The sequence below is a fragment of the Hipposideros armiger genome, unplaced genomic scaffold, assembly GCF_001890085.2.
Source record: "Hipposideros armiger isolate ML-2016 unplaced genomic scaffold, ASM189008v1 scaffold_9, whole genome shotgun sequence".
Classification (NCBI taxonomy): domain Eukaryota; kingdom Metazoa; phylum Chordata; class Mammalia; order Chiroptera; family Hipposideridae; genus Hipposideros; species Hipposideros armiger.
The window spans coordinates 699255-725724 of record NW_017731359.1 but is presented as its reverse complement, the minus strand read 5'-3'; the positions used below and the strand labels follow the sequence as shown (position 1 = coordinate 725724).

Sequence of the window (26470 nt, the reverse complement as noted above, 5' to 3'; positions counted from 1 at the left end):
TTTAAAGCTTGTTTTTTTTTAAGGTTTATACCAATTTTTACTCCCACTCACAGAATATAAACCTGTTTCTCCATATTCTCACCAACAGTGGCCATTATCGCTCTTTTAAAATCTTTGCTAAATCGGGTGAAAAGAAAACTTGTTTTCATTTCCAATTCTTTTTTCATAGGTCAAACAACTTTGTATATCCTTATTGGCTATGTGTTGTACTTCTTTTGGATGGCGGATTCAAATTTTCGTTCATTTTTCTCCTGAGATTGTCTTTTTCTTATTGGTTTATAAACATAGATATGTGATAATAACAGAGTGTTATCTCGCAGTTTTCCCAGTTTGGCTTCTAACCTCAGGCTGTCTTTTAAGCATCAGTTTTCACTCAACTTGTACTCAGAACGAACTTTCACTGAACAGCTAGCTTTAGAAAGCCTCTGGGGTCCAGGGACTAGGTGGGCGGAGCCAGCGTGTGCTGGACAGGTGTGCCCCGCCCCGCCCCCTCAGGGAAGCTCCGTCCGAGTGCACAGTTTAGTTTCCTTAGAGCTGCTTCTCACTTCCAGTGACCCGCGGAGAAGCAAAACCAAGCGAGCGGAGGCCTCAGCAGTCGCCGGCGTGCGTAAGGTTGACGCGTGACGTCAGCCCGGCTGAAAGGCGCGTGCGCAGTTTGTCTGTCAGGGCCCCTGGGCCGCCGTCTGCCGGCGTTCGGTGGCGGCGCGGCTTGGGAGTGGGTTTTCGCTTTAGGTGTCGCGAGGGCGGGTCTAGGCTTCCTTGCAGGTCTCCCGGCGCTCCACCTCACTCCCCTGCGGTGTGTGTGTGTGGGCGCCGTAGGGCCCTCAGGAGCGGAAGTGGAGAATGACCCCCCTCAAGTGAGGAGAGCGAGTGAAGCGCAGCCTCTCTAGACTCGGGGCCGAGGTGGGCGTGAACGAAGGTAATCCAGGCCTGGGTGCCGAGCCGGGGTCGTCCTTCCACCTTGCAGTGGGTGTGGCAGGGGCTGGGACTGAGGTTGCTCTGGGTCAGGGACCGGGCCGCTTGAAATTTCCACGGGCTGAAAGGAGATCTTGGGTGCCCCTGGCCCAAAGTAAAGCACTGGACCCACATTATGATTTTCACAGTTGCCGGGAGGAGGAGTTGGCAGAAACACTTCTAGAACTCCTGTATAAGTGTTAATTGGAGAAAGAGAGCAACTGTTGACGAGGCCTTGTGGGTTTTGTGTTAGGCCCATGAATTTTGCAGGTATTCCCTTTGTGGCTTTTGGCAGGGGCCACTTGACTTCCTACTCGAGTCTGCAAAATAAGAATGGTAATACTGACCCTTCTGTCAGAATTATGATGCCACAAAGCTCTATGGGCTGCTTAATGAAAGGGATAGAGGAACACGAACTGGAAACTTTCTCATGTTCTTTAAACCACATGCTTTTTTTGTTGTCATGCATTTGAAGTGCTGAAATGAAGTTGAAGTGCATTATGATTCATATTCAAAACCTAATCAGGAGTGCCTTTTGTACTAAAATGATATCCATTCATTTCTTGGCAAAATGCGTATTGAATGCTTACAGTGTATGAAGCACTGTTCTAACCTCTTGAGTGACACTGCTGAAAGAACAGTACAGAGTAAATGCTAATAGAAGACAGTCTGGATATTATTTTTATTGTACTAGCTCAGCTTTATTTCCCATTTTAATCATCAAATATTGGCTTTTGTGAGGTGGTGGTTTAGTTGCCAGTTTTTAGATTATTTTTGAAGACTGGTGTAGAATGCATTGGCTGTATTAGATGCAGAACTCATGAACTGAAGCATCTGTTGGTGAACATTGTGCTAACAAGTACATTTGACTTTCTAACAAGCAGGGGTTAAGGGCACCAACCCCATGCATAACTTTCGACTCGCCAAAAACTTAACTACTAATATAATAGCCTGTTGACTGGAAGCCTTACTGATAAGATACAGTTGATTAACACATATTTTATATGTTATACATATTATATACTGTATTCTTACAATAAAGTAAGCTAGAGTAAAAAAAATGTTATTAAGAGAATCATAGGGAAGAGAGAATACATTTATGGTATTTACAGAAAAAAGTATGTGTATAAGTGGACCTATACAGTTCAAACCCATGTTGTTTAAGTATTACCTGTACCATTGTAATACTCATTGCTCTATCTGCTGGAATAACTTTTTCAACACTATGCTATTAAGTTATGCTTCTTTCTGTTATATCCCTTTCTCTCTCCAGTGGACAGATGTTTTCAATTTCTTAGGCAATGGTAGAACACAGAATGTAGGGTGACTGTAATTTGTATCTTCAATAAAGGTATTTCTTCAGTTTAAAATTCTTCTATCAAGTTTGTTAAGTTGTAGTGGCAAGAAGAAATAATAGATTGTTAAGCATGGAGCCATCTGACTGACTGATCAGATGAGGCAGGAACCTGTAATTTAGAGACATGCCAGGATGAACTATAGGTCAATTTAAGCATTGAGCAGAAGGAGTCAAGTATACCACAGTTAACAAACAATATGTTAGTCGGTAGCTTATAAAAGTGATTTGGTACCGCCTTTATGTCTTAGCAAGAGAGTGAGGTCTGGACAGAGGACATAGTTGGCAATTCCAGTTGGTGAATAAGTGGATAGTGGTAAGAGAGGCCTGGTAGCAGGACCAGTATTGGGTTCAGGTGCAGGATCCTCTCTTGGAAGCAGGTGAGATTCTGAGGGAGCTTAAAAAAAAGCTGAGTCACTTGTTAGAGCTTGATCTAATGATCAGAGGTCATGTTCAGGCATAAATCTTAGTCTAAGAGTGTGTTTGGAGCTCTGTGGGTAGTGTCTCAGCCATGGGTAGAGAACTTTGGGGAGCAGCTAGAGGGGCTACTAGGGCAATATGAGCTGCTATTCACTGATGAGTATTCTGTACTATATGCCTTGTATATGCTAGCATGTTTTATCCTCATCTAAAGAAATGATACCTCAATTTTTTGAATAAGAAACTGAGACTCAGAGATGTAAAATAATTTGCCCAAGGCCACTTACTAAGCTGTAAGTTGCAGAGCTGAAATTTGAGCATAGGTCTGTTGAATATCAAAGCCTTTACTCTTTCTTTATTCCAGATTGCCTCATTATATAATGGAGTCTGCTGACGTTAGCCTTCCCGTTTTATGTGGTTTGTCATGAGTGTGATCTGATTTGCTGTGGATGAGATTTCACTCACTAATAAATTTGATTCATTTAATTGTGTGTTTTCTTTTTCTAGATTTTAATTTAATTTGAAAATGAGTAAGTGCAGAAAGCCACCACTGGGTTCAAGTCCTGAGACATTCGGTCCAGATGTCATTGCTGACATTTCTGAGCTCTTTGCCAAGAACTTTTCCTATGGCAGGCCACCTAATAATGAGTGGCAGTTACCTGATCCCAGTGAGATTTTCACCTGTGACCACACAGAATTTAATGCATTTCTTGATTTGAAGAACTCCCTAAATGAAGTAAAAAACCTACTGAGTGATAAGAAACTGGATGAGTGGCATGAGCACACTGCTTTCACTAATAAAGCTGGAAAAATAATTTCTCATGTGAGAAAATCTGTGAATGCTGAACTTTGTACTCAAGCATGGTGTAAGTTTCATGAAATTTTGTGCAGCTTTCCAGTTATTCCGCAGGAAGCTTTTCAGAATGGAAAACTGAATTCTCTACACCTTTGTGAAGCTCCTGGAGCCTTTATAGCCAGTCTCAATCACTACTTAAAATCTCATCGATTCCCTTGTGATTGGAGTTGGGTAGCGAATACCCTGAATCCATACCATGAAGCAAATGACAATCTTATGATGATTATGGATGACCGACTCATTGCAAATACCTTGCATTGGTGGTACTTTGGTCCAGATAACACCGGTGATATCATGACCTTGAAATATCTGACTGGACTTCAGGATTTCATAAGCGGCATGACTACTGTTCACTTGATTACTGCAGATGGCAGTTTTGATTGTCAAGGAAACCCAGGTGAACAAGAAGCGTTAGTCTCTTCTCTGCATTACTGTGAAGTTGTCACTGCTCTGATGACTCTTGGAAATGGTGGCTCTTTTGTTCTGAAGATGTTTACTTTGTTTGAACATTGTTCCATAAACCTGATGTACCTGCTAAACTGCTCCTTTGACCAAGTACATGTTTTCAAACCTGCTACTAGTAAGGCAGGAAACTCAGAAGTCTATGTGGTATGTCTCCACTACAAAGGGAGAGAGGTAATCCATCCTCTGTTATCTAAGATGGTGCTGAATTTTGGGACTGAAATGACCATGAAAGCTCTGTTTCCCCATCATGTGATTCCCGAATCTTTTCTTAAAAGACATGAAGAATGTTGTGTGTTCTTTCATAAGTACCAGCTAGAGACTATTTCTGAGAACATTCGTCTGTTTGAGTGCATGGGAAAAGGGGAACAAGAAAAACTGAATAATTTAAGGGACTGTGCTGTTCAGTATTTCATGCAAAAGTTTCAATTGAAGCCTCTTTCCAGAAGTAATTGGCTAGTAAAAAAATCTAGTATTGGTTGTAGTACAAATACAAAATGGTTTGGGCAGAGGAACAGATATTTTAAAACCTATAATGAAAGGAAAATGCTTGAAACCCTTTCATGGAAAGATAAGGTGGCCAAAGGCTACTTGAATAGTTGGGCTGAGGAACATGCTGCATATCATTCTGGGCAAAGTACTCTTTTAGAAGGGACAGCTTCTGATCTTGAGTGTCATTTATGGCATATTTTAGAGGGAAAGAAACTGCCAAAAGTAAAGTGTTCTTCTTTCTGTGATGGTGAAATTTTGAAGGCTCTTAATGAAGCAATTGAAAAGTCATTAGGAGAAGCCTTGAATTTAGATTCCAAGTTTAGGCCCAAACAGCAGTGTTGTTATTCTTGTCACGTGTTTTCTGAAGAGCTGATATTTTCTGAGCTGTTCAGCCTTACCAAGTACATTCAGGATGAGCAGGTTGTAGAACCCAGCAACCCAATAAAGTGCCTGCTTGTGGGTTTTCCAACTCTCCATGATACCAAAATGCAGATACCATTGGAAGTTCAACGCTTGGAATCTGCTGAACTCATGACGTTTAGCTGTTCATTGCTTCATGATGGAGACCCAACTTACCAGCAGTTATTTTTGGACTGCCTTCTACATTCATTACAGCAGCTTCATATAGGCGATGTTATGATTTTGCCTGTACTTTCTTGTTTTACAAGGTTTATGGCTGGTTTGATCTTTGTGCTCCACAGCTGTTTTAGATTCATCACATTTTCTTGTCCCACATCCTCTGAGCCCCTGAAAACCTGTGCAGTTCTGCTATGTGTTGGTTATCAGGACCTTCCAAATCCAGTTTTTCAGTATCTGCAGAATGTGAATGAATTGTTGAGTGCTTTGCTTAACTCTGATGCACCCCAGCAAGTTTTACAGTTTGTGCCAATGGAAGCACTCCTTAAAGGGGCACTACTTGATTTTTTGTGGGATTTGAATGCTGCCATTGCTAAAAGACATTTGCATTTGATTATTCAAAGAGAGAGAGAAGAAATCATCAGCAGCCTTCAGTTATGAAGTTGAACTTGTCCTTTCTGAGATTTAACATTATGACTTCTTACAGTTGCCATTGTTATTACATCCCTTTGCTATTAATTTAAAACCTTTCATTTTGGGAAAAGGCCAACTTTCACATTCATTTAAAGTCTCATTGTTTCTGGAAAGGCATCAGCTAGTTCCCAGGTATATACATCCACAGGCATAGAGTTTTCCATGTGGTGGAATCTATGCAGTGATGATACTCAACCTCAAACATGAGATGTGTGTATGTGCTTGGGGATGGACACAACCATGTTTGCATATGCAGTTTAGTTGGTATTAATGTATCTGCTTAAGATTTGCACCTCTGTGCCTTCATTCAGATTTGATTTTTTTCCCCAACTAATTTCCTCAGGCTAATGCTGTTAATGAATTGCTAGAAGTCTTTGACGAAAGGAGTTGAGTCAATCCTGAGCAGCACTGATTTCCTTTAACACTGACCATGTCAGTGATGGATTTGAGACATTCATCTTGCCAGATTTTATGATATATACCATTCATTGCCTTTAAACTGTTGACCCAGTTTACATTTATGGTTCAAATGAAGCTTGTGTGCTGTTTTATGAATATTTTACTAACCACAACCATCCAACTAGAAAGGATATCAAGGACAGCTTCAAACCAAAGATCATGTTTAAAACAATGAACAATTATTATGTCTAATATAGTCCTGTATCATGAAAAGCTTAATTTAGCAATAGTGTAGTAATTTTTAACTTCCAGGAAATAACCTATAAACTGAAAGATTTTTTTTTTTAATTGCAAAATAGCATTTACGGTTTCATATTGGGGACACATGAATGTGATATAGTGAATACTGAAGAAAAATTTTAACACTTCCAGAATGATGGTACACTATTTAGCATTTTTAAATTTTTACTAATTTCTTTTTTCGGTACGAAAGTAGCACTTTACCAAAAATTTAACCATGAGGTGGTTATTTTATCAGTTATGTTTGATTTCTTTTTAATTATATATATATTTGACAGTGTGACTGAGCTTTTCTGGCAAACTATTAAGCAAATCTTTGTTACTTTGCAATTCCACAAAATGGAGAATATTTATATTCTTGCGTGTGCATTTTAGACATTTTTGTTAGTTATATGAAAAATAGATGTGTTCGCTGATGTATTTGGTTGATAAATATTAATCTGAATTTTTTTCATGTTCTTTGCTATTTTGAGTTCCATTATAGATTCATGAATAAAGTCATTAGCAGAGAGATTTTGTGTTCGTCTTTTTTAAAGAGAATCATGGGGGAAGTTAAAAATATAACTTGGAAACAGATTTTTTTTAAGGAAGGTTTGAATGGGAGTTAATGTTCCTTCATTTCCTCTGATTTGTATTCATTAAAATTTAGTCCTTAATATTGTAATATTTATGGAAGCTCTACTTTGGGAAAGAAATTGAAAACTTAAGGGAGGGAGTAGATGGGGTAGATTTAGTTCTTGGCAGGGAGGGTCTGGAGGCCTGGAGGTAGATTTCTGAAAGAAATGTGATTTCCTACTGGTGACCTTATGGAAGCAGTTCCAGTTGTATGATAGAAGTCTGATAGAAAATTGGTTACTAAGAGAATTATAACCACTCATGGAAAACCAGTTTGCGCTTAGTAGTCTTTATGCGTTGGTTGGTTTACCTCAATGTAATAATGCAGTTTATTTTTACTTATTTTAACCATTTTATTGGAATGAAGTTGAAAGCCTAGGTCCAGGTTCTGGTATTAAAACTTTCTTTTTAGAGCCCCTCAAACAAGTATTGAATGCTAAGTTTTGTAATATCTCATCTGTTTGGAATATGTAATATACTGGTAAAAACTAAAATATACTCTTTTTAAATTAAATTTATTTGGGTGACATTTGTTAGTAAAATTATATCAAATTTTAGTGTACATTTTTTTTTCAGCTGAGCCACCCCGCCACATGTTGGCAGCTCAGCGGCAGCTTAGTTCAGGCCAGGAATCGAACCAGCGACCCTATTGCTCAGCGCTCACACTCTTGAGCAAGCTCTTAACCAACTGAGCCACTTGGTTGGCCCCAAGTGTACATTTTTATAATACATCATCTATATATTGCATTGTGTGTTCGCCACCCACAGTCAGTTATAATTCTGTCTTCCATCACCATATATTTGATCCCCTTTTCCCTCTTCTACCACCCTTCCTCCCCCCTTACCCTCTGGTAACCACTAAAGAGTTTTTGTTGTCTGTGTCTATGAGTTTTTGTTTCTTTGTCTTGTTGTTCCTTTGCTGCTTTCAGTTTTATATCCCACATATGAGTAAAGTCATATGGTTCTTGACTTTCTGTCTGACTTATTTTGCTTGTCACAGATGGCAGTATTTCATCTTTTATGGCTGACTAGTATTTCATTGTGTATATGTATCCCATTTTCTTTATCCAATCATCTTTCGAAGGACACTGGTTGTTTCCACGTCTTGGTCACTAAGTAATGCTGCAATGAACATGGGGATACATATGAGTGTATCTTTATGGATAAATGTTTTCAGATTTTTAGGGTAGATACCCAATGCATTCTTTAGTTTATATAAAATAGCAATTTTTGATTAAGGAGTTCTCTCCACACCCCCCACCCCGTTGTCTGTTACTTGTCTTCTCTTAGTTTTGACCTGTACAGAAAACGAAGGTAACTTGTCTTTGGATAGGTACAAGTTTATAGTGGAATATTTTGGGAAAAAGTGAAGCTGCTTTAAGACCACAGATACATGAAGATACCAGCTGGTCTTTATTAGTGAAAATATTTAGAAATTATCTGTAACTGAACATTTAATTTTACTCAACTGAAAATTTTAAAGTCTAATCTGCTCGTGTTCATATTTAGGTTACATACTCATTTACAAATTGCACCCGTAATAGGGTGTCTCTAATTTTATTGAGATCTTGATCTTTGTGTCTTTCTGGAGTGTCTTAATAGATCAACTAGGTGTAATCATTTTGTTTTTGTTTATACTAAGTATAGCAGCATCAGTTTAGCCTGTTATCAGACATTTAATATTGTTTAATTGTGCAGCCACATTCTTCATTTGTGGCTTACATTTGTTGTGATATAATTAAGGAAAACATTTGTAGAGATTGTTCTTTTTCTCTAAAATTGTGTACATTATGCTGAAAAGATACTTGTATAAAAAGATTTTACAGGTCTTTTTGGAGAAACCTTTTATTTACATATATATCTGCATCTTTTTGCTATGTAGTATTTGTGCTTCAACGCCAAATAATTTTACTGGGCAAGATAGATGTGCTTCTACAGTCTAGACTTTCGAGAGTTTCTATTTTTTTTCCAGAGAACTCCAGGATTGACAAATTAGTCTGCATACTAGATTAGCTGAAAAAATTCACAACAAATACAAACACATCTTGGTGAATTTCTTTTTTTATTAAATATTAAATGTCCAATAATTCTAGTAATAGTCTCTCCTTGGAGCTATTGCACTTACTGCTTGCATCGATTTGACCATTAAATTAGGCAATCTTTTTTCTTTTTTTAAAGATTTTATTGGGGAATCTGGGAAGGGGAACAGACAAATTGCTGTCTTCTTGATCTTCAGTCTAGTTGTGGAGGACGTCGCTTCACTGGCTCATGTTGGTATTATCATTGTGCTTTTCCTGGGTGAGGCAGTCACTCACCGGCCATTGGACGGCCACTCACGGAGGCTCATGGCAGCTCACGAAAGCTCACGCCCACTGCCGGCCAGCCCCACTGCAGCCTATGCTGTCACCAGTGACTCACAGCAGCCCAGCTTCTGGTCGAGCTGTTGTTCACCATCTTAGCTGTAGAGGGCGCAGTGTCACTGGCCCTAATGTGGGATCCAAACCGGGGCCCTGCTGCTCAGAGCTGGCGTCCCAAGCTAACTCCTAACCAACGCTCCACTTGACGGGCCCTAAATTAGGCCATCTTACGTTGTTTTTTCTCCATTCTTTCATTTTCTTGCCAGAATTATAAACTCAAGGCCAGGGCATTATGACAAGGATATTTATTTCATATCCCATATTGTCAATATAGGTATCTATAGAATACTATTTGATTTTGTTTTTATTATAGAAAGATTGCAAACATACACCAAATTAAAATCGTATAACAATCTGCACCCCAGGTACCCTCACCCATAACTATCAACATTTTGCTGAACTTGTTTTATCTTACACTTTTTTCTTGGAGTATTTTAAAGCAAATTCATGAACTAGCTCTAACAGATAAGACTTTATCACATCTAGGGCCGGCCGAGTGGCTCAGTTGGTTAAGAGCTCGCTCAAGAGTGCGATCTCTGAGCAACAGCGGTTCGAGTCCCGGCCTAAGCTGAGCAACCGCTGAGCTGCCAACAGGCGGCAGGATGGCTCAGCTAAAAAAACCAAAAAAAAGACTTTATCCCATCTAACAAAATTAACATCACTCAAGTCCAGGTTGTCTCAAAAATGCCTTTTTATAGTTTATTTAAATAAGGTTCACACATTGCATGTTCTTCATATGTCTCTGAAGTCAATTTTTTTTTTTTTTAGCTGAGCTATCCTGTCACCTGTTGGCAGCTCAGCGGCAGCTCAGCTCTGGCTCTGAGTCGAACCAGTGACCCTGTTGCTCAGCGCTCACACTCGTGAGCAAGCTCTTAACCAACTGAGCCACTTGGCCAGCCCTGAAGTCAATCTTTTAAGAACCCCTCTCTCCACTCCGAGTTCCAACATTTTCTTTTCCATGTGTTTTAACTGTCCTGTAGTTTTCCTCGTTCTGGACCTGGCTGATTATTTTATTTTTTAATTTGTATCTGTATACCACATATTTTCTATAAATTGATAGTTAGAACTAGAGGATTGATTACTTTTGGCAAGAATAAATGGTGGTGTGTATTTATTTCCTTTTTTATCACATCAGCGAAGCACAAAATGTCTAGTTGTCTCCTTTCAGTAATATCAGGGTTAATCAGAGGTTCAGATGTTAACCTTATTTATACACTACCAAGTTTCTTATCGATCTTTTGCTTAAGAGTTTTAGCGTCTACTGAATACTGATACTTAACTTTATTAGGGGTTTCAAATTAGTGATTTTCTAACCATCACTATGTGATATGTCTTATGTATTAGTTGGACTTTATAATATATACTTGAAGTCATCAGCTATTTTCTGAAATAGTTTGTTCAGGAAAAGTTGGAGAAATGCTTACCGTATTTCCCCAGGTATAGGACACTCCCATGTATAAGACGCACCTTAATTTTGGGGCCCAAAATTTGAAAAAACATGTATTACATAAAGTTATTGAACTCAAGTTTTATTCATCATAAAATTCATACAACTCCTCATCATTGTCAAATGCAAGTAAAAAAACCTACAACCACTATATAAGACGCACCCAGTGTTTAGATCCCAAATTTTTTGAAAAAGGCAGTGTCTTATACATGGGGAAACATGATAATTTTTAAAAGCACTTTATACATTTTCAGAAAAACAAGTCTTAGCAACCTTCCAAGGTGACCAATGAGATTTCTTTGGTGATAGTTGTTTTTAACTACATTTAGGGACTCGTGAATGGTTATATATTTGATGTATTTTAATCAGTTACAACTGTTATTCTCACTTGACACTCAATTATCCTAGTTTGGCTTGGCGGGGGAAGGCTCCTTCAAGTTGATACCTATATCATTTTTTTTACATAATTCAAACAGCCTTTGGTAGCTTCCATACTTTCTGGCACACATGTGCCAATTTTATCTTGTATATATTCAGCTCAGACCTAACGTCGTCCTGACCTTAGTAAGAATGAATGTCTGTTGTAGTGCAGTTGTCCTCAGACTTTTCAGTCTCGAGACCCCTTTACCCTCTTAAAAATTATTGAGGAATTCAAAGAGCTTTGTTTATAGGAGTTATAGCTGTTGATATTTTCCACATCAGAAATTAAAACTGAGAAACATTTTAAGCTTTATTAGGTAAAAACAACAATGATAAAATTGTGTTGATATAAATTTTTTAATGAAAATTAACTTTCAAAAAATTTAGTGAGAAGCATGGCATTGTTTGCATTTTTGTGAATCTCTTTTGTGTTTATAAGAGAAAACAGCTAGATTCTTGTATCTGTTTTGACATTCAATCTATTGCAGTACATTGTTTTGGTTGAAGTGAAGATAATTTGGCCTCACGTAGATAATGTGGTTGGAAAAGAGAGGAATACTTTAATAACCTTTTTAGGTAATTATGGATATTCTTTGATGCTACTCTAAAACTTGACAGGTTGCAATGAAAAATCTTAAACTATGTTAATGGACTTTTTGTACTCTGTTAGACTAAAATCCATTGATCTGTCCTATACTTTGAATGTATCACTTACCCATATGTATTATAATTTTGCAACACCATGAATTTATCATTTGGAAAATATCAGTTTACTGAGTTATGTGGATCTTGCAAATGGTTACATGGTGTCAAAAAAAGTCATATTTTAAAACATCACCATTGATCTCATCCAAAAAATCTAAGTATTGAGAAGTTTTCAGACTTAGGGTAGTGGACAAAAATTTTCTAAAATTTTAATTTTCGCTTGAATGCTTGAATTTTATCATGGCAACAAATATTGAAGGTTGTTTTCCGTGAAGTGAGAGTGCCCTTTATTAATTTTTGAAAAAAATATCTGAAATACTTAATGTCTGAATAACTATAGTTTGACTACTAGTTGTTGTTTAAAGTAAAAAATGGTGTTCCATGAAAAACGCAAAACTTGTTCGCCACTCATTCGCACAGAGGCTTTTCCTGGAGCTAGGCATCCTACTTGGGATGCAGCAGAAGTGCATTATGTGTACTTCCCATTTCTTCACTTCAGATATTAAAAGACATGTACCAAGTGTAGAGACTTAATAAAATTAATCAGTTTTATTACTTCATCAAGGATATTTTTTAATTAAAAAATTTATTCAATTTCAGTTGACATACACTATTATATTAGTTTCAGGTGTACAACATTGTGATCAGACATTTTTATAGCTTACAACGTAATCGCCCCTATAAGTCTAGTATCCGTCTGACACCATACATACTTATTACAATATTATTGACTATACTTCTTATCTGTAGTTTACATCCCCATAACTGTTATAATTGGCAATTTTTACTTCCTAATCCCTTATTCCTTTTTCACCATCAAGGATATTCTTAAGTAGAAATGGCTTTTCCTCCGACTATGAATATGTATGATGAAAAATACAATGACTACTAGTCCAGTTTAGTGCCACTACCTTGATTTGTGCTGAGGCACCAGCAGTTTTGCCCACCACTGCTTTTGCATCATCAGTGTGACTATTAACATAGTGGAAAGTAAATGATGTCTTTCTTGGTTTGGGCCCACAGACCACATTTTGAGAACTGCTGCTCTAGTGTTTCCCCATTATATCAGATGCTGATTTTTTATTTTTTATTAATATTTTAATTTATATTAATGAGGTATTAATTCCTATTTTTGAGGCTTTTTAAAAATATAAATGAATGTTTAGTTTTTCCATTTTTTAAATCTGTGGAGATGAGCATATTTTTTCTCTTTAGTTCTATTAATATGATTAATTATATTAATGGATTTCCTAATATTAAATCCCTCTTACATTTCAGGAGTAAGCACTGCTTGATCATGATGGATTATTGGATTCTATTTGTTAATTATTTAAAATTTTTGTATTCATAAGTGACATTGGTATATAGTTTTGTTTTATTGAGCAATATTTGTCTGGTTTTAGAATCAATGTTAGATTTGCTTTATAAAAGTGATTTGAACAGTTTCTTTTTTTCTATGCTTTGAAATAGTTTAAGTAGCATTTGCATCATTTGACCTTTAAAGGTTTGGTTTACTTAATTGTGAAACCGGCTAAGCCTGGTGTCTTCTTTGCAGGGGAGCTCTTTTGTGACTCTATATTTCTTCTCTTCTCCTCTACCCCCTCCTCCTTCTTCTTTTTATTATTAATTTCAGGTGTAGAAAGCAATGCAATAGTTATACTTTTCACCCTTCACAAAGTGACAACCCTTCTGCCCCAAATCCACTCCCCGCCCCCGATATCATACATATCTATTACAATTCCATTGACTCCACTCCCCATGCTGTACTTCACATCCTGTGACTATATATGCATTAAATTATAGTAGTTAACATACAATATTATTCAACTTTAGCTTTAGGTGTACAGTGCAGTGGTCAGGCATCTACACCATCCATGAAGTGGTCTTTCTAACAAGACATGTGTCCATTTGACACCCTACAAAATATCTGTAACATTGTTGATTATATTCCCCAAACTGTTTTTCATATTCCTGTGGCAATGTTGTAGTTACCAACTTTTTTTTTTTTTTTCAGCTGAGCCATCCTGCCACCTGTTGGCAGCTCAGTGGCTGCTCAGCTCGGGCCGGGCATCGAACTGCTGTTGCTCAGAGCTCAAACTCTTGAGCGAGCTCTTAACCAACTGAGCCACTTGGCCGGCCCTTAGTTACCAACTTTTTACAAAATTTATTTGATTAGAGCTTTTATCTCTGGTGTCAGTTTTGGTATATTTACCTAGAATGCTATTTATTTCATCCAGATTTTCTTTTAAAGTGTTTTTCTCATAGAGTTGTACAAAGTAGTCTCATGATTAAAAAAAAATTTCCTGTTTTGAGCTTGTTTCTTTTGTTTGTGTACTTGTGCTTTCTCCCCATCCTTTAATAATCAGATTATTTCTTTTTTGTTGATTAATTTTCAAAGAACCAGCTTTTTTAGTTTACTTATTTTCTTTTCTGTTTTTTTAACTCAGCAATTTCTGCTTTATTTTTTAAAACTTGAGATATAATTGACATATAACATTAGTTTTAGGTATACCACATAATGATTTGATATATGTATACAGAGAATATTAAAAAACTGTATACATATGACTTGTATTCATCTTTTGTTATTGATGTATACTGAGTATTAAAATTTTAATAGTTTTTTCCTTTCTTAAAATGTGTATACATTTTTTTGGCATCCCCGATTTTATATATATATATATATATATATATATATATATATATATATATACACCAGTCTCACATTTTCTTTATCCATTCATCCATTCATGGATACTTAGGTTGTTTCCATGTCTTGGCTATTGTGAATAATGCTGCAATGAACCTGAGGGTGCATATCTCTTTTGAGTTAGTGTTTCCACTTCCTTTGGATAAATACCCAGAAGTGGAATTGCTGGATCACGTGGTAGTTCTATTTTTAATTTTTTAAGGAATCTCCATACTCTTTTAGAGGAGTAAAACAGTGGCTGTACCAATTTACATCTCCGTCAACAGTACAGGCGGGTTCCCTTTTCTCCACATCTTCACCATTATTTATTATTTCTTGTCTTTTTTATAATAGCCATTCTAACAGGAGTGAAGTAATACCCCTTGTGGTTTTGATTTTCATTTCCATGATGATTAGTGATGTTGAGCACTTTTTCATGTACTTGTTGGCCATCTGTATGCCTTTTTTGGAAAAATATCTATTTGGATCCTCTGCCCATTTTAAATCAGATTGTTTTTTTGCTATTGAGTTGTATGACTTCTTTATATATTTTGGCTATTAACCTCTTATCAGATATGATTTGCAAATACTTTGTCTCATTCAGTAGGTTGTCTTTTCATTTTATTGATGGTTTCCTTTGCTGTACAGAAGCCTTTTAGTTTACTGTAGCCCCACTTGTTTAGTTTTGCTTTTCTCTCCTTTGCTTTTGGTGTCAAATCCAAAAAATTATACCAAGACAGATGTCAAAGAGCTTTTGGCCTATGTTTTCTTCTAGGAGTTTTACGGCTTCAGGTCTTACATTCAAATCTTTGATCCATTTTGAGTTGATTTTTTTATATGGTGCAAAACAGTGGACCAGTTTTAATCTATAGATTGCTTTGGGTAGTATAGATATTTTATCAGTATTCTTTCAGTCTTTGAGCATGGAATATCTGTCTATTTATTTGTGTCTTCTGCAATTCTTTCATCAGTGTCTTATAATTTTCAGTGTACAGGTCTTTCACCTTATTGGTTAAATTTATTTTTAGGTATTTTATTCTTTTAGATGCAATTGAAAAATGGGATTGTTTTCTTAATTTCTCTTTCTGATAGTTTGTTATTAGTGTATAGAAATCACAGATTTTTGTATATTGATTTTGTTTGTATCTTACATTTTACTGAATTTGTTTATTAGTGTTAACAGTTTTTTGGTGGAATCTTTAGGGTTTTCTATATATAATATCATGCCATCTGCAAGTAGTGACAGTTTTACTTCTTAATTCTAATTTGGATGCCTTTTATTTCTTTTTCTTGTCAAATTACTCTGGCTAGGACTTCCAGTACTGTGTTGAATAAAAGTGGTGAGAATGAGCATCCTTGTCTTGTTCCTGATCTTAGAGAAATAGCTTTCAGCTTTTCACCATTAAGTATGAGGTTAGCTGTGGGCTTGCCATGTATGACCTTTATTATATTGAGGTACATTTCCTTTATACCCAGCTTGTTGAGAGTTTTTTTTAAATCATAAATGGTTGTTGAATTTTGTCAAATGCTTTTTCTGTATCTATTGAGATAATCTTATGATTTTTATCCTTCATTTTGTTGATGTGTATCACATTGATTTGCAGATGTTGAACTATCTTGCATCCCTGGAATAAATCCTACTTGATCCTTTTAATATATCGTTGAATTTGGTTTGCTACTATTTTATTGGCATCTGTGAGTGTGAAAACCTGTAGGGTGAAAAGATCAGTGGCAAAATTTGCAAGGGGTCTGCAGTGGCTGTGCTGGCCATTGGTTTCCTCAACCGCAAAAACTTCTAGAGTCCTCTGAGCAGCCTGCTGGGATCTGCAGTGAGATACTCAGTTATGAAAGCTGGGGAGGGTGTCTGCAGCATCTGCAAGCACTGTTGAGGTCCTCAGTAGTGAAGACTTCTGTGGTCCTCTGCTGAGGAAGCCATTGGGAACTGCAGTAGCTCATTTGTGTGGCTGATACTAGTAGCTCCTGCCCTTCTTCTCTGTTCCTAGCCACCTCTAGACATCTGAGCTTTGCTGGTCTCCGGGTGGGGTGAAATTGAGGTAGGTTCTTTGTGTAGTTCTTTGAAAGGCTAAAGAAGCTGGTTGCTCACCCTGCTTTCCTTTTATTGGTAAGGGGAACTCTTTGAGGCTGGGGGATTCCCTCTTGGGGGATGGGATGATGCAGGCAAAATGAAGCTGTTCTTCCTACACTTTTTATATGGTTATTCTCAGTTTTGTTTTTTTTCTCCACTGTGTTGTTAAAGCTTCTTAAGTGGGCTCCTGAGTAGTCCCAGAGCTATTTTCATTCATGGATACGTGTCTATTTGTTGTCCTTTGTGGGAAGATGGGAGCTAGAGTCTATTTTGCCATCTTGATGATGTCACTCTCTCATTCAGCCCTTTAAAAATTTCACTTTACTCTTCTAGGTGGTATGGTTTTTAACAAGATGGCTGTTATAATTCTTATGGTTATTTCTCTCTAGTAATGCCCCATTTTCACCCCACTTCCCCCTTCTCCCACTTTGGCTGCCTTCAAGATTTTCTCTTTGTTTTGTGTTTTCAGAAGTTGAATATGATATGGCTATCTCTGGCTTGAGTATTTATCTTGGTTGGTGATTTGGATCTGTAGTTTGATGTATGTCATTAATTTTGGAAATTCTTAGCCATTATCCCTTCAAATATTCTACTCCAGTCTCTGTATTTTTTCCTTCTGGAATTTTAATTGTACATCTGTTAGATCATTTAGTTTTGTCTTACAGTTCCTGGATGCTATGTTCTGATTTTATTTTTTACTCTTTTTTTTCCCCTTTGTTTTTCAGTTTGGATATTTCCAAGTTCACTGATTCTTTCCTTAGCTCTGTTAAGTCTACAGATGAGGCTGTCAATGACAACCTTGATCGCTATTACTATGTTTTTCATTTTTAGCATCTTCATTTAATTTCTTTCTTACAGTTTCCATCTGCTGAAATTATTCATCTGACAATGAATGATGTCCAATTTTTCTATTGGAGACTTTGACATATTTTTTCATAGTTATATTAAATTCTGTACCTGATAGTGCCAACATTTTTTTAATACATGAGTCTGGTTCGGTTGATTGATTTGTCTCTTGCCATTGTGGAGTTTTCTTTTTTTTCGCTTGATTTTTTTGTACACCACATTCCCAGTGATTTTTAAATTTTCTTTTATAGGGAAGATAAGAAGCCTGTACCATGAGGAATGCTTTGTCAGGACTCTCGCCATCATTTTTGGTGAGTACCCATTAGGATCCATAGAGAACAAAGCCTGTGAATGTTGTGAACTCTCCTTATATCTAAAGCCTTTAGGGTTCCATACTATTACCAGTCAATACTCAGCTTCTACCAGTTTGTTAACAATTCTAGTTGAATTCTTTTTACTGGTGTTCAAATACCCCACGTAAACAAATGCTTGTATTCCATGTCTCCCTATAGGCACTTGTTTCTCCTCAAATTTTGGTTTAGTTGGCATTTTCTCAACTTCAACTCTTTGATGGATCCTGGAAAAGTTGTTAACTTGCAGTTTGTTCAACTTTTGTATTTTTACTTATAAGGGTGGGAGTGACATTCTTTCATTCTTTCTAGCTCTTTTCCACCTCTCTGCACCTAATTAGAAACAGGACCCTGATCTTCCTTTTTTATTTCCAATATCTCTGCTTGTAGGGTGACTATTTGTTTTGGTTTACACCAGTATAGTTATTAATAGCATCCCCTTTTCACTCAAGACTTCCTTTGTTTGAATGATAAATTGTATGATCATGCTGTCCTTGTAAATATTGCATAATGAGGGCCGGCTGAGTGGCTCAGTTGGTTAAGAGCTCTCTCAAGAGTGCAAGCTCTGAGCAACAGGGTCGCTGGTTTGAGTCCCACATGGGCCCGAGCTGAGCTGCTACTGAGCTGCCAACAGGTGACAGGATGGCTCAGCTAAAAAAGAAAAAGAAAATATTATATAATGAGATATCACCAGGAACATATGTTAAGTTTAGATGGATTTGTTTATTCTAGGTAAAAATCAAATATTGAAGATCATTTTAGTGATATTCAAAAGGACATGGGGAGAAAAGGTGTAAATGAAAGACACATCAACAAAATCCAATGTGTAGACTTTGTTTGGATTCTGTTTCAATCCAAAAAGAGTTATTTTAGACAACCAGGGACATTTGAACATGGGCTTGGTATTAGAAGATATTAAAGAATTATTGTTATTTTGTTAACTACTATAATGATATTATAGTTTTTGAAAAAAATCTTATTTGTCAGATAAATTCTGATGTATTTGAAGGTGAAATGGTATGACATTGGGAATTTATTTAAAAATACTCAAAAAAGGTGAAGGGAGAGAGAAATGTGATAAAAACAAGAATGACAAAATATTGATAATTACTGAAGTTAGATGGTAGGTACATGGGGTTTTATTTTATTATCATTTTTTTGTATTTTTTTAATTTTCATAATAAAAGCTTTTAAAGAGGGAGACAAGATATAATCAGGAAACGATTTCTTTTTAAAAAAATAAAATAATTATCCTACAATTTAGACTAGTAGAGGTGAATTTTTCTATTGGCTGCTCTGAGGCAATGCAGCCATACCTAAACATTCATTTGAAAATATCCTGTGCTTCAGTGATTATTCAGCAAACCAGATAACCTGTGATATGATAGGTACAGTAAAAAAAAAAAACAGGTGAAATGCCATGGTTTCAGTGAGTTCAGTCCTGAAGACTCACACTGGACTAGGAGGAGGGAATAAAGCTCACAGATGCCTTATTAATCCTGACTCAATTTAGTGTCTATTTTGTGCTAACTTAACTTAGAAGGGATACACTCTGCTTTTCTTCTCTTTTTCCCAGGTTCTCACTGTCCCTCCATTTTCCCCTGTTCATAAAATGGAGAGACAAACGCCTTGGGAAAGGGGGTAACAAGGCTATAACTTCATGGGGGCAAGGACTGTTCACTGTTTGTGCACATAAAAGACATTAAATAAATGTATGAAGAAATGAATAAATAAATTCATATTTGCTGTTTGTCACATACAAGGAACCTAATAAATATTGTATTTGTTGAATTGAATTGTGAATGACAGAACTGAAAAGAGAACTTCAGAGTTTATGTCCATTTAGTGCCAGACCTCTTCAAAGTCTTTGAAAGATGTCCAGATGAGCAGAATCAGGCAGTGTGATGTCTTGTGAACAGGCAAGGGAAGGCAAAAGGAAATACAGCTTCATTTAAGGCTAAAAGAACAATGTGCAATTACATACATGCCATCTTTCTTTCAAATATATTCACAGACATGATTAGGAGAGGACAGTAACTCTCTCCTCCCCTGGCAAAGTCCTCGTGCTATAGTTCTGTAAAGAAATCAGGAGACTGTAATATACTGTCCACAAAAAGTTGGCATGATAGGTACCCTTAAATAACAGATGTGATTAATCATGGTGCTGCTTGCTTTGATGAGCATGCAAGAGTGACAAGTTAATAATCAATCTCTCGCTCAGGAGGTACTGTGGGTTAATTTACATCTTTGGATGCCACCAAAGATTTAATAATCTCCCTGCCTCATACATCAAATGAATACCTCTGAGGCAGAAAAGCAAACCATTTTTAACTGTTAATCTGAGAAGAAATAAAATCCTGTCTCAGGTCACAAAAAAATTGGGTTGCTGGTGGTCTTGATGGATCCCTAGTGTGTGTGATTTATTCAGATTCCAGAGCCACTCAGGACCCCTGGGCACCTTGGCTGCAAAATCAGGCAGCTGGGAATGCCATGGGAATTGCCAATCTAATCAGAAGGTCTAGACTGAGGGCAGGGGCTGATTTTACGTTAGATCTACCCAGTGATTTATTTCACCTTCCATGTTGATTACAAATAGACTATGGAATACAAACACATATGAATTTGAAATTCAGCTCTAGATGATTGCTTTTAGTTGGGATTGTAACCATCTTTCTGTTTATTTAGTTCTTGTTCTTAAAAGATCAAAAGGTGTTTTGAAGTTTTTTTACTTTCTAACTGTAGGGTGTTAACCTGGCTAGAGAAACTGGAATACAGGAAGGGGAACTAACCCTTCATGGCATGATGAGCCATCTGTGAAACCTAAACAATGTTTACGTTTTTCAGCTCTTCATTTCTTAAGCAGCTAAGCTATGGGTTGTACTGAATTTATTAATTTGGAAAACTATCCCCTTATTGATACTAATATAGAAAATATCATCTTCTTGATTTAAAGAACAGGCCATGATGCTCTTCAAGAAAGAAGAAAGCAGAGTTATATGCATTAGCAGCATGTATATGTGCATTCATTGCTCTAGTTTGTCATGACATAGTTTTTATAAAGGAATTGGATTATAAAATAAGATTTCTGCTCATCTTTTTACTCATGCTGTGTATAATTTCAGCTGAATCATTCGTGATGTTTAATGCACTGTTATAGGAAATGGAAAAAAGATCCTAAGTTGTGACATAAAAATAGCCAGTTCCCATCCTCCTCCTCTCTCCCTCCAGCCCCTGGGGGCTCTAAATCACAGCTGTAAATCAGGGTCACGTTTTGTCAGGTCTTTTAAGGGCACTCTGACTGACATGGAATGACCTTCAGACTATGACTAGCACATCCGTTCAATTTAGCAATTGGGAAAACAAATACCACCCCAGATATACCTGTGCTGCTTCTGTCTGCCTCTCTCTAAGGGAGGCTAGATTCGCCTGGTCAGGAGTCCAGGTTGGGCTAAGTGGGAGAAGCCTTAGAGGAAAATCTCTTCCTCATTCAGCAGTTCACTTAGCAAATATCCATTGACTGACTGCCTTAGGTCTTGGGATGTAAAGGCCAGATAAGTACAGGGGCAAAGAGCACTGTATTGCCACTGTAATTAATTACCACAAACTTAGTGATTTACAACAACACAAATTTATTATCTTCCTGTTCTGCAGGTCAGAAGTCTAAAATCCTGGTATTGGCAGGTGTGTATTCCTTCTGGAGGGTCTAGAGGAGAATCTGTTTCCTTGCCTTTTCCAGCTTCTAAGAGGCCTCCTGCATTCCTTGGTTCATGGCCTCTTCCTCAATCACTTCAACTCTTGCTTCTGTTTTCACATCTCCTACTACTCAATGTGATTGATCTACCTCCCTCTTATAAGGATTCTTGTGATTACATTGAGCCCACCTGGATAATCTAGGCTAATCTCCAAACCCAAAAACCTTTAATCACATCTATAAAGTCTTATTTTCCATATAAGGTAACATTCACAGGTTCCAAGAATTAGGATGTGGACATCTTTGAATGGGTCATTATTCAGCACAGAATTTGGCATTGCACAGCTCTGTCACTCTCAAACTTCATGATTATTAAGTAAATTTCTTAATCTTGCTTAATCTCAATCTTCTTATCTGGGAAATGGGGTAAATAATAGCCATCTCATAGGTTTGTGTGAAGATGAAATGCCTGAAAACAATTAGTGCCATGTCTGACACATATTACTAGTTCAATGAATGGCAAGTTCATGAGTTATTGTTCTTAGTATTCAATGATGAAAGGGCACAATCTCACCTCTAAGGACTTCTAAGTCTAGTGGAGAAGATAAACAGGCAAACAAATAATTATGTCAGTATGAGGCAGTGTGACAGGGCTATGTTTGTTTCAGGCTGCGAGGATCCTTCATGCATACCTTCAATCCAACTTTTGTAGATAATCACCTAACACTTGAATTTTGAGGTGTGGGAAGGCAAAACATAAAAGATTATCTGAAGCTAAAGCTGACATTTAAATATCAGGTCATGGAAGGTTGTGTATTTTAATTTTGATGAGGTCATGTTTTTTTCTCTGAAAAAACTATTGTCTGGTCTTGAAATATTATGTTAACTCTCTTGGGCTCAGGGTATAACACGTTAGGGCCTTGGAGGGCTAAGACTGCATTGTATGGTAAAAGAAAAGATAATAGTGAAGGTCTGTAAGAGAAAAGTAAAAGACTTCCTGCTCCTTTGGCTGTTGACTTTCACACCTTCCCTTTTCCAGGGACTAAGAGTGCTGATCTGATTGGAAACGTGCCAGGATTCTAGGTGGGCCAAGTTTGCTGGTGACTAACATCCTTGTGTATGAAAAAATCAGCATTCTGGGTGGGGATCATTCAGATGTCCCTCCTATCTATGTGGCTTGAGTGATGAGGACCAAAGTCCACTCCTTTCCAGAAGGAAAATGTATCAGCTGGCCTGGGCACACATGCTGTCTCTATTCTGTCTGTCTTGTTTCCTCATCTTACTTGACCCTTCAGCAGCATGTGACACAGACTCTTTATTTGGCTTCTAGAATACCATTTTCTTCTGTTTTTTTTTGCTATCTCATGTCCTCTCCTACTAAGTAATCTCTGTCGGGTCTTCCTCCTTTCTCTGACTTCATTTGCTAAAGCTCAGTTCCAAGACCTCTTCTATTTTTTTGTCTCTAATAATTCTATTCTTATGGATTTAAATACCATCTATATATTTGATGATGCTAGCATTAGTTTAACATTGCTCTGTAACAAATTACCACAAACTAAATATAACACTAATTTATTATCTTACATTTCTTTACGTGAGAAGTTTGACATGGTCTCACTGGGCTGAAATAACCTGTCAGCAAGGCTGCATTCCTTTCTGGAGGCCCTAAGGGAGAATGCATTTTTTTTTTTTTTTGCCTTTTCTAGCTTCTGGAGGCCTCCTACATTTCTTAGCTTGTGATTCCCTTTATCTTCAAAGTCACTAATGTCTAATCTGTCTGACCCTTCCTCCTTCCTCATCTCTTTGTGTCCTTCACCACAGCTAAGATAAGCTCTCTGCTTTTAAGGACCTATCTAATTAGATTTGACTCACTCATATAATCCAGGATCATCTCCCCATCTCAAAGTTCATACCCTTAATCACATCTGCAAAGTTTTTGTTATTTTTTTTGCCATGTAAGGTAATATATTCACAGGTTCTGACGATTAGATCATGGACATGTTTGGGGGGACATTGTTCTGCCTACCACAATGCCCAAATATATGTCTCCAGCCTAAACCATTCTTTCAAACTCCAGAGCCATATATTCGACCATGTATTTGACATCTGTTTTTGGATGTTTAATAGATATCTCAAACCTAATTTGTCCAAAACTGAGCTCCTGAGCATCTTCGCCAAAACTTATTTCTCTCACAGTCTTCATCATGACTTGATGGAACCACCCTTTAAGTTACTTAGGCCAAAACCCTAAGGATTATCCTTGACTTCTCCCTCTCCTTGGTGCCTACATCTAGTCCTTCATTAACTCCTGCTGGCTCTACTTTTAAAGACATCCATAATGTGACCACTTTTCAACTCCACTGCTACCACGTTGTCTTGGCCTTGTTTCCTAATCATCTCCTCTCATCTAGATTATTACAATAGCTTTCTAACTGGCTCTCTGTGTCTATGCTCTCTCCCCTTCATTCTGTACTCAACACAACAGCCAGAGTGATCTCATTAAAACATATGTTGGATAAAGTCTTTCCTCTTTCCAGAAATCACAGATGATTTTCCATATCACTCAGAGTAAAAGCCCAAGTCCTTAATTAAAACAGCCTACAAGGTCCCAGGTACCCTGTTCCCTCCAACCTTCATATTACTTTTTTAACCTTCTCTCCTCTCTTTACCTTGCTCATTCAACTCCAGCCACAGTAGCCTCCTTACTATTTTACAAATATTCAAAGCGTATTCATACCTCAGGATCTTCATACAAACTGTTTCTTCTGGAAATCTCATCTCCCAGAAAACCACATGGCTTGTTCTCTTCTTACTTCCTTCAAGTGTTTGCTCAAATGTCACCTTCTCAGTGGGGCCTGCCCCCAAAACCATTATTTAACATTGCATCTTCCTCTGCATTGCCCTTTCCTGCTTTGTTTTTCTTGTACTTTATAATTCACTTATCTTACTATGGTATATTTTTCCCCCACTTAAAAGTAAACTCCACAGAGGCAAGAGTTTATTCCTGTGTGTTCACTGTTGTACCCTCAGCACCAAGGAACGTATTTGGTCCATAGTAGGTACTCAGTAACATTGGTTGAATGAATGTGTGAATTCCCTTTAGCATTGGTGAGTGGCTTTTGGGTTAGCCGTCTTATATCAGAAAAATGAAGATTGAACTTGAGTGTTGGGAGACTAGAATGAAGAATAATACAACATTGGCCAGCTCTAGTTTTAGCATCATGAGACGCTTCTAGAAATTGACCTGCTTACTACTTATAAGTGTTTCTGTTAGAGAAATGAGTAGACTCGTAGATCTGTGTCTCATTGCCTGGGATGAGAAGAGTGGTAATAAATTTAATCATTGTGATATATATTTGATCTTCTCCCAGGTTCCTGGCACAGAACTCCTAAAACCTTTGGACTTTCCTAATTGATAGGGAGCATCTTTTGTTATTCATAATAAGCCCCTTTCACCATACCTGAGTTTATGCTAATAAGGTGACTCTTGAAGGATGAAGTCTGGTTGCCTGAGGAACTAACCATATGATTGATTAGAGCATTGGAACCTTTACTTCTGATCTCCTGGGAGGGAAGAAAGGCTGGAGATTGAGTTCAATCACCAATGTCCAATGATTTACTTATTTATTTTATTTATTTATTTTTAAAAGATTTTATTGGGGAACTGGGGGGAGGGGAACAACGTTGGGGAATAAGGAAAGGGGAACAGATAGACAAATTGCTGGGGGTTTTTTTTGTTCTTCAGTCTAGTTGTGGAGGACGTCGCTTCACTGGCCCATGTTGTTATGATCATTGTGCTCTTCTCGGGTGAGGCAATCTGTCGACGGTCATTGGTTGGCCGCTTACAGCGGCTCCTGGCCGCTCACACTGGCTGCCAGCCACTCATGCTGGCTGCTAGCCACTCACGTAGCTCATGGCAGCCCACTGCACTGCAGCCTACGCCGTCACCGGTGACTCACAGCAGTCCAGCTCCAAGTCGAGTTGTTGCTCACCATCTTAGCTGTGGAGGGTGAGCGTCACTGGCCCTCAATGTGGGATCCGAACCACAGCCCTGCTGCACAGAGCTCACGCTCCCAAGCAAGCTCTTAACCAGCTGAGCCACTCGGCCGGCCCCCACCAATGTCCAATGATTTAATCAATCATGCCCATGTAATGAAGCCTGTGTAAAAACTCTAACTGATGGGATTCAGAGAACTTCTGTGTTGGTGAACACATCTACATACCTGGAGGGTGGCATACCTTAACTCCAGGGGGACAGAAGCTCCTGCACTTGGGACCTTCCAGACCTTGCCCTATGTACCTACCTCTTCATCAGGCTGTTCATCTGTATCCTTCATTATATATCCTTTATAATACTGAAAATTAGATGATATCAGGACTTGTAAATTTGTTAAATTGTTAATAAGAGGATTAGAATACCTCTCCCCAACCACCTTCTTCCCAGGCCACCTAAGAAGCAGGTACTTGTAATGCCCAGAGAGTTTGACTTTGGGTATCCTCTTGTTGGTTTGCCATTCCTCTTGGAAGGAGTCCAAAGCTGGTCAGATATTTGAGGGAGAAAAAAAATGACAAACTTTAACAGGGGTTTGTGAAAGCAAGGTGTTCTGAAAACTTTTCCAATTTTTAGAAAAGAAAGAGGGAAGGACTTCTCTGAGGTTTTCAAGGTCCAAAAATTGACTCCGAGTTAGGGGCAAGAAATGTAAGTGATGAACCTGGAACAGCTTGTACAGATAGAAAGAAAACTATTGACTATTACAGCTGTGGCAAAAGGACAGAGGGAAAATTGGAGAGTCAAAAAGAATCACTGCAGTTGATTGAAGTCCATAAAATATAAAAATATCTTTTTTTTTTTTTTTTAGCTGAGCCATCCTGCTGCTACCTGTTGGCAGCTCAGCAGCTGCTCAGCTCGGGCTGGAC

General features: G+C 37.6%; 2 protein-coding genes across 2 annotated transcripts in view; both read left to right on the top strand.

Annotated features, from left to right (window-relative positions):
* Window positions 1-830: 830 nt before the first annotated feature.
* CMTR2 (cap methyltransferase 2) lies at window positions 831-6791 on the top strand. The gene is made up of 2 exons (XM_019654121.1): window positions 831-919; window positions 3236-6791. Exon 2 carries the CDS (start codon window positions 3255-3257, stop codon window positions 5553-5555), a length of 2301 nt encoding a protein of 766 aa, XP_019509666.1. The 5' UTR covers window positions 831-919; window positions 3236-3254; the 3' UTR covers window positions 5556-6791.
* HYDIN (HYDIN axonemal central pair apparatus protein) overlaps window positions 839-26470 on the top strand; it is a 355182-nt gene continuing 329550 nt past the window's right edge. The window contains exons 1-2 of the mRNA XM_019653707.1: window positions 839-919; window positions 17764-17823. The gene's annotated coding sequence lies outside the window, so the exon portion shown is untranslated. The remainder of the gene's footprint in view (window positions 920-17763; window positions 17824-26470) is intronic.

Excerpts from the sequence above, each read along its gene's own strand:
- CMTR2 (XM_019654121.1), top strand. The coding sequence starts at position 3,255 with ATGAGTAAGTGCAGAAAGCCACCACTGGGTTCAAGTCCTGAGACATTC.